This window comes from Pinus tabuliformis, chromosome 7 (assembly GCF_031772625.1).
Source record: "Pinus tabuliformis cultivar Carrire ecotype Pingquan chromosome 7, CPIR1, whole genome shotgun sequence".
NCBI classification, from domain to species: Eukaryota; Viridiplantae; Streptophyta; class Pinopsida; order Pinales; family Pinaceae; genus Pinus; species Pinus tabuliformis.
This window is the reverse complement of record NC_142293.1, coordinates 1,538,989,656-1,538,996,337: the sequence shown is the minus strand read 5'-3', so window position 1 is coordinate 1,538,996,337 and position 6,682 is coordinate 1,538,989,656. Positions and strand designations below refer to the sequence as shown.

The following is a 6,682-nucleotide window of genomic DNA, read 5'->3' as shown; positions in this document are numbered from 1 at the left end:
TGAGATTTTGTATCTGTTTTGTTTTTTCTTTTACTTTTTTTTTCTTCTTTTTTATTTTTATTTTTTTTTAATTTTATTTACTTATATATATCTATATATCTATATATATATATATATATATATATATATATATATATATGGTTAATTTTTTATTTTTTTTATGGCCAAAGGCCTAGAAAAATGGAGAAAAGGAGAAACTCCCAAATTCTGAGCAAAATGCTTCACTTGTACGGCAACACGGTTGACGAATTTCGATAGCCAAGGACCTGGATCGGAGAATGAGTTCTATGCACCAATTAAGCGACCTAGAGGACCGAACTGCTCTGATACCAAATGAAGCGAACAAAGTTCCTTCTAAAAATTAATTACTCCAAAAGACTTGGAATATCAAGATATCCATGAGGATACAAATATAATATTAAATATTAATAAGAATAAGAATGAGAATGAATGAATTACAATTGAGAACAAGAGGCTTGCTTATATATCAAGCAAGTGTCTCTTCATGAAGAGTCATGTCTCATTTAGACATGCCTCTTCAACCTAATTACTAGTTAACTAATCATCATTACAATTTATCTTTATTATTTATATTTATATTATTTATATATATTTTATTCGTTACATCTACAAAATGTCTAGATTAGCCCTCCAAGACAAGCACAATCCTCTTGATGAAGTCGACCGTTGAAAATCAGTCATGTCGGTTTGCATAAATGACACAGCTCTTCAATGGTTCAAGTCGGCTTATTATGGAAAACAAAACTACTATATATACCCTATAGGATTTGCGCAAAAGAAGAAATCGATTTCCTTTGTGATTTTTCGTGGATACAACTACAGGATCGCGGGTGTCTCTGAAGTTTTCAACAAAATCACAATAAGTAAGCATAAAGACCTTGCAATCTCATTTCTTCATATGGGTAATATAATAAGGATCTCGTAGCCGGCATAGAGCACACTTACTCTCAGCATACTAGATAGACACGACATATCTATGATGACAGGAGGACGCAATCTTGGGTACCTCTGAGTAATTACAATCTCCGCGTAATGATGATCTTGATGCAATGAAAATAATTGAGTCATGGTGATCAAAGTTCTGGAATTCTTACAATTTCGGCCTCTTCACTATCTTGACATCCTTCACTAAAGCATCTCCTCTATCTTGGCATGCTTGTGGACACACTCTCGACATACCAACAGTCTTAGCATAGTTATGTAATGAAGATCTTGGTGCAAGTAAGGAACACACTCAATGTCTCGATATATTTAATAATGATCTCTATCTCGGTACAACTATGATCCTACAGTAACACATTCATAGCATACTCTGTCTCGACACATTGGTGATGAACTGAACGAAGTCATGATCTCGGTCTCAGTATTTCTCAAGAAAAGATCTCGATGCAACTGTCATATATATCGAGATCTCAGTGAAGATGTGACAATATAACTTCAATGATGATCTCATTGTGAATATCTCAGTGAAGGTGCAACAATGGTGTTGCAATAGTAATGAAGATCTTTGTGGTGCAGTGAAGATGAAAATCTCAATAGTGACAAAGAAGAGGATTGGTGTCTTGGTCTTGGAGTGGCTTAACTAGGTCAAGGGTCATGGTCTTCACTAGAAGGAAAAGGGTTTCCATTCTTTTGAGTGCATTTGTTCCATAGATGAAAAAATAGCTAAGAGGGGTAGGAGATAGAACACATAGAGAGGATTTGTGTATTGTAGCAGCCCACGAACCATAGGCCATACTTCTTTGTACTCACAACCATTTTCTATTTAGAGAAATAGAGTAGAGCAACATCAACTTCCAGTTGGGTTTTTATTCAGAAAGGGTTCCCAAGTCATTTCTTGTGTCAAATGTGTTTGTGAGGTTTTATTTCATTGTTCTCCAATTTCTACATAATTTTAATTCACATGCATACGCTATTGACAATAATCTACATATCCTAAATTCTAAAAGTAACTATTGTGAAGAATTGTCTAGTTGAATATCCATGACGGTTTATGGGTCACCCTGTGGCACATGACATGAGATAGTTGCACCAATGTCACTAATGTGTGAGGTTTACGTGTATGATAAATCACGTTTCTGTAGCCTATCTAGAAATAATGTAAAAATGGATATATTTGAGAAACATCTTGAAAAAAGTGAGGTTTTATTGTTTTTTTAGTTCTAGTTGTCATATCATTCTAAAGTTATAAAATGTATGCTTGTTCCAAAGTGTCTGTGTTATAGATTATGTGCCTATTTTTAGAATGTTCATGTGTTATTGTTTATAAAAATTCATATTCTCATATTATCCTTGCCTCTTTTCATAATTCTTATAATACAATAGAAGTTACCCTTTATGTTTTTAGAATGTGCACATGCTATTATGAATAAAATTTCATCATCTCATATTATTCCTTCCCTTGTCTAACTCTCATGATACAGTAGAATATACCCTTCATGTTAAGTGCTATGATACCTCCTCTCATGCCCATTAATTCAAATAAGCGTTGTTTAGGGTGTAGTGCCCTTGTTTGCCTTCCTTAGCAATGGTAGGGCCTAATGCAATTGTTTCCACCCTTGGTGATGATAAGGGTCCCAAGATTCATTTTAACATGAAAGGATATTAATGATGTGGAAATTCATAATGGTCAGCCTTATTCATGGTCATTAAGCATGAGAAAACTTCTTTAAGGGCATGTGGCCCTTGTTTTCCCCTTGTACCAATGGTATAGGCCATGATGCACATATGTGTTGTCGAAAACCCCTAATAGCACCCAAGTCCACTTGGAGGCCAAACATACATTAGAAAATATCAATATAGTTGTTTGAGTACTAATTCATGGCTCTTTAAATTGAGAATCTTTGTTTTGCATCTCAAGTCCTTAATTTTCTCCCTAGGCCATGGCATATGTCTCAATAACTGATTTTTATTATGAAAAAGATACTAACAATGCCAAAATTACCCCATGGAGACAAAAAATTCCTCATAGATGGCTTATTTGGTTGTTTGAGGAGAACTACATGAAGCTTTATCTTGAGAAGACTTAGTTAGGTCATTAACACCTTACATTTCTTACCTAACCATGTTTAAGGCCCCAGCTACATTGCATTATGTATAAAAATACCTAATGAAATTAACATCCAACATGTAGGCCTTGAGACCCAACTGTGGTGCTCAAAACTTGCAAATGGACCCCATATACAACATGGGGACCAATATCCCTTGGAGAGAATTTGTGTAGTTCTGTGAGGCCTTTTTCATGCTCATCAAGATAAATAATATTGTTTATGGCCTAAGGTTGTTGTCTTCCTTACTTAACCATGGTAAGGTCCTAATACTCATTCTTATTAGGCAAAACATATAGTATTTCTTATACTTCTACTTAGAGGCCTTTCTTATTTAAATTGAGTATGATAAAGTTTTTTTGATGGCTTAAGGGCCTTATTTTCCTCCCTTAACCATGGTATAAGAATTAAATACCACATGTGTTGCTAAATACTCTTCATGGAACCCATATCCCATCCATGAGCTAAATATCCCTTAGAAAGGACTTGTTCAGTTGTTTGAGACCTAATTCATAGCAGATGAATGCAATAAGCTTTATTTTGGGCCCAAGGTCCTTGTTTTCTTCCTTTTATTAGATATGCATTGTACACTTTGAAGGAAAGATTTATCTCATCCCAATGAAAAAGAGATTAGGGAGGGTGATCACCCCCTCAAATGAGGGGGCATGAAACAAAATGAGGCACTAGTATATATGGTGTGAATCTATCATTGCCAAAAAAGAAAAAAATGTTACAGCAAGAGGGGCGTTAGATTCTTGTTTATTACAAGAAAGCCCTCCAAATTACTAGATTAGCAACTTTTTCATGAGATTTAAGATTCATAATATTTTTTTTAATTAGATTAAAAAAAAAAAATTACATCTAATAATATTTGAAAATAAACAATCTTAAGAGTTAACTCTCAAAATATAGAAATATCTTTAGATATTCCTTAAAAATATGTAAAGTAATTTTATAAAAAATCATTATTCTAATAAAATAAAAAATTAAACTTAAAATACAAATTAAATTGGTGTAAGATAAATCATCAATATTTAACGAAAGAATAAAATAATATAAATATTTTTATTAGTTCATACTATCCAAACTCAAAAAAATGGTTTTTTAATAGTGAAATAGAAAAAATAATAGACCGTATACATGAAATCTTATAGCGATAAAAATATTTTGCCAATGATTAAATTTTCAGCTAATTAGTGTATCTGAAATAGTAATTTCGTTTAGGTAATTTAACCAAAAAAAACCTGATCAATTTTTTCTATTAAATACCATTTCAAAAATTGATTATAATAATAATCATTGCTTGTAGAGTGAACAACACGTTTGCTTCCCAACTATTTTCTTATCCTATTTTTCAATCAAAAAATAATTTTACCGGATATCCTTTTTGGGAAAAACATGCGACTTTGTGGGGCTGCCAAAAGTGGTATTACTTTATTAAACCTTTTAATAGTTTTCTCAACCCTGTGGGGTTGTAATTATTTATAAAAATTTTCAATATATTTCTCTAACTTCGGAGAATATGTTGAAGGCACATTTAACTTGAGTTTCTTAGCTTCATTAGTTATGGATTGTTTTCAACCTTTGATATTTCTTGTACTTTATACATTAGTTTCTTCTCAAGTTTCTACAGTAATTATCACCCCACCACTTAAAACATACTCTAGAGCCTTTACACAAACAAATATATATATATATGTAAAAAGTTATGTAATTAATTTAAATATTAATTTATTTTAATTAATATAAATAATAATGAAATTTGATTTTGGGTTTTAATCTTGTGCTCTCCCTCACTGTAGCTGAGTGAATCAGTCGAAAATTCGAATTAATTTTTTGCTACATTTAAAAAATATAATGAAATTTTAATTAACTAATCAAAAAATTAATTTATATATTAAATATTATCAGATTGATATTCAGATACCGCCATTTTAAGGGTCACTTATAATTTAATCATGGTTAGTGGATAAATGGTGAACTTTATGCGGTTGGCATTATACTTTTGACTTGTTCTGGGGGCTTTCAAATCCATGAGCAGATTTTTAATTGTAACTAATAATTATGTTACTTTTTAGCTACTTTTCTTTTAATAGATTAGTTTGGTGAAAATGACTCCCCTAAGAAAATTGAAGCGCGTGCACAATAGAAACATATTTTGCCAAGAAACTGTATTTGATTCAAAAGCCACTGAACATTGATTATGACGCAGAGCCCGTGATTTGACAATTCAGGTAGACTTAGAAAGCTGGCTCGATAAGTCCACATTTCTGAGATTCTTCGTCTCTTCTGCGTTAAAAAATTATAAAACAAAGCGAAACATGTAATCGATACGCAATACCTATGCCTATACCTATACCTATACCTCGTGCAATATTTTACCGATCTCATACCTCGTGCAATATTTTACCGATCTCATAGGGTAATGAAAACGTAACTTCCAAGTTTTTAAAGCAGAATTGCCGTAGAGAACTGAAGTATGTTGGCCTCTATTTAATCCCCATGAGCAGCTGATAGATGAATGTGATAAGCAGCTGAGAACTGAAAAGATGAATGGAAACGGTGGTACTGTGACTATTCTGCCTGTAGTTAGCAAACACTTCTGCTCCACTTCACAAACCCAATTCATTGTGAGGAAGAGGCCGTGTGTTGTTAATGGTGGCGGCTTTGTGGTCACTAATTGCGGAGGCACCGAAGTTTTCAGAGTGGAGGGATGCGGTCCAATGTTTAAAAACGAAGCTGTTCTCAAAGACGATGAAGGGAATTCCATACTCGCCCTGAAACGCAAGGTTATATGACTGGAAAACACCAAGTTCATTTTCAAAATTTATAATAATTGTGAAAGTAATAAGGATGTATGTATGCCATTTCCAGGTGGGTCTTGTGGAGGTGCTCTGCTTTCGAACTCAATGGAAAGGGTTCGTGAAGGACGAGATTATAGATGAGCACCAGAAACCCATTTTTAAGGTCATCGCTTCGGCCGTCAGTTGTTGCCAGAAGGACGACCCCATTAAGGTCTCCCTCACAATTTCAGAGAAGAATAAAAGAGGGTGGGACTACAAGATTGTGGGTAGTTTCACTGAACGAGACTGTAGCATCTACGATCATTCCGGTGCAATTGCTGCAGAGGTGGGCCCATTATCTTTCTCTTGCTTTCTGCTTATTATTCAGATAAATGATCCAAATATTGAATGGTTTGCAGGTGTTTGTGAATACTGCATTTACGGATTTGAAGGACATATACAGCGTTGCAGTGCGAGCAGGAGTTGATCAAGCATTCGTTTTTGGAGTGATTGCTATTCTTGACAAACTTAGTGAAGAAGGTCATGGCTACTGACAGTATTAACATATACTCCTTGAATCAAACTGTATATAAGGAATACTCGGTTCTAAAGCTGTTTGGCGTTTAACCTAACGTTTGTAGCGATTTCTGAGTAGGCCGTGTTCTGATTTTTACATTAATGTAATGCGCTCTGGAATTATCTGTTATAAATGTTAATAAATTAGCAGAGTTTGAAGGGAATTGGGGTAAATAAATATCGTAAAAATGCGAGTACGGTAGTTGGAGTTGAAGTTTTGTAGATATTGATTGGTATGGGAAGGAAAGAAATGTT

At 33.7% G+C, this 6,682-nt stretch overlaps 1 protein-coding gene across 1 annotated transcript; it reads left to right on the top strand.

Annotated features, from left to right (window-relative positions):
• The first annotated feature begins 5,581 nt into the window (after positions 1-5,581).
• LOC149253760 (protein LURP-one-related 6-like) lies at positions 5,582-6,682 on the top strand. Its single transcript, XM_089456917.1, has 3 exons — positions 5,582-5,857; positions 5,943-6,197; positions 6,271-6,682. Exons 1-3 carry the CDS (start codon positions 5,618-5,620, stop codon positions 6,403-6,405), a joined length of 630 nt encoding a protein of 209 aa, XP_089313043.1. The 5' UTR covers positions 5,582-5,617; the 3' UTR covers positions 6,406-6,682.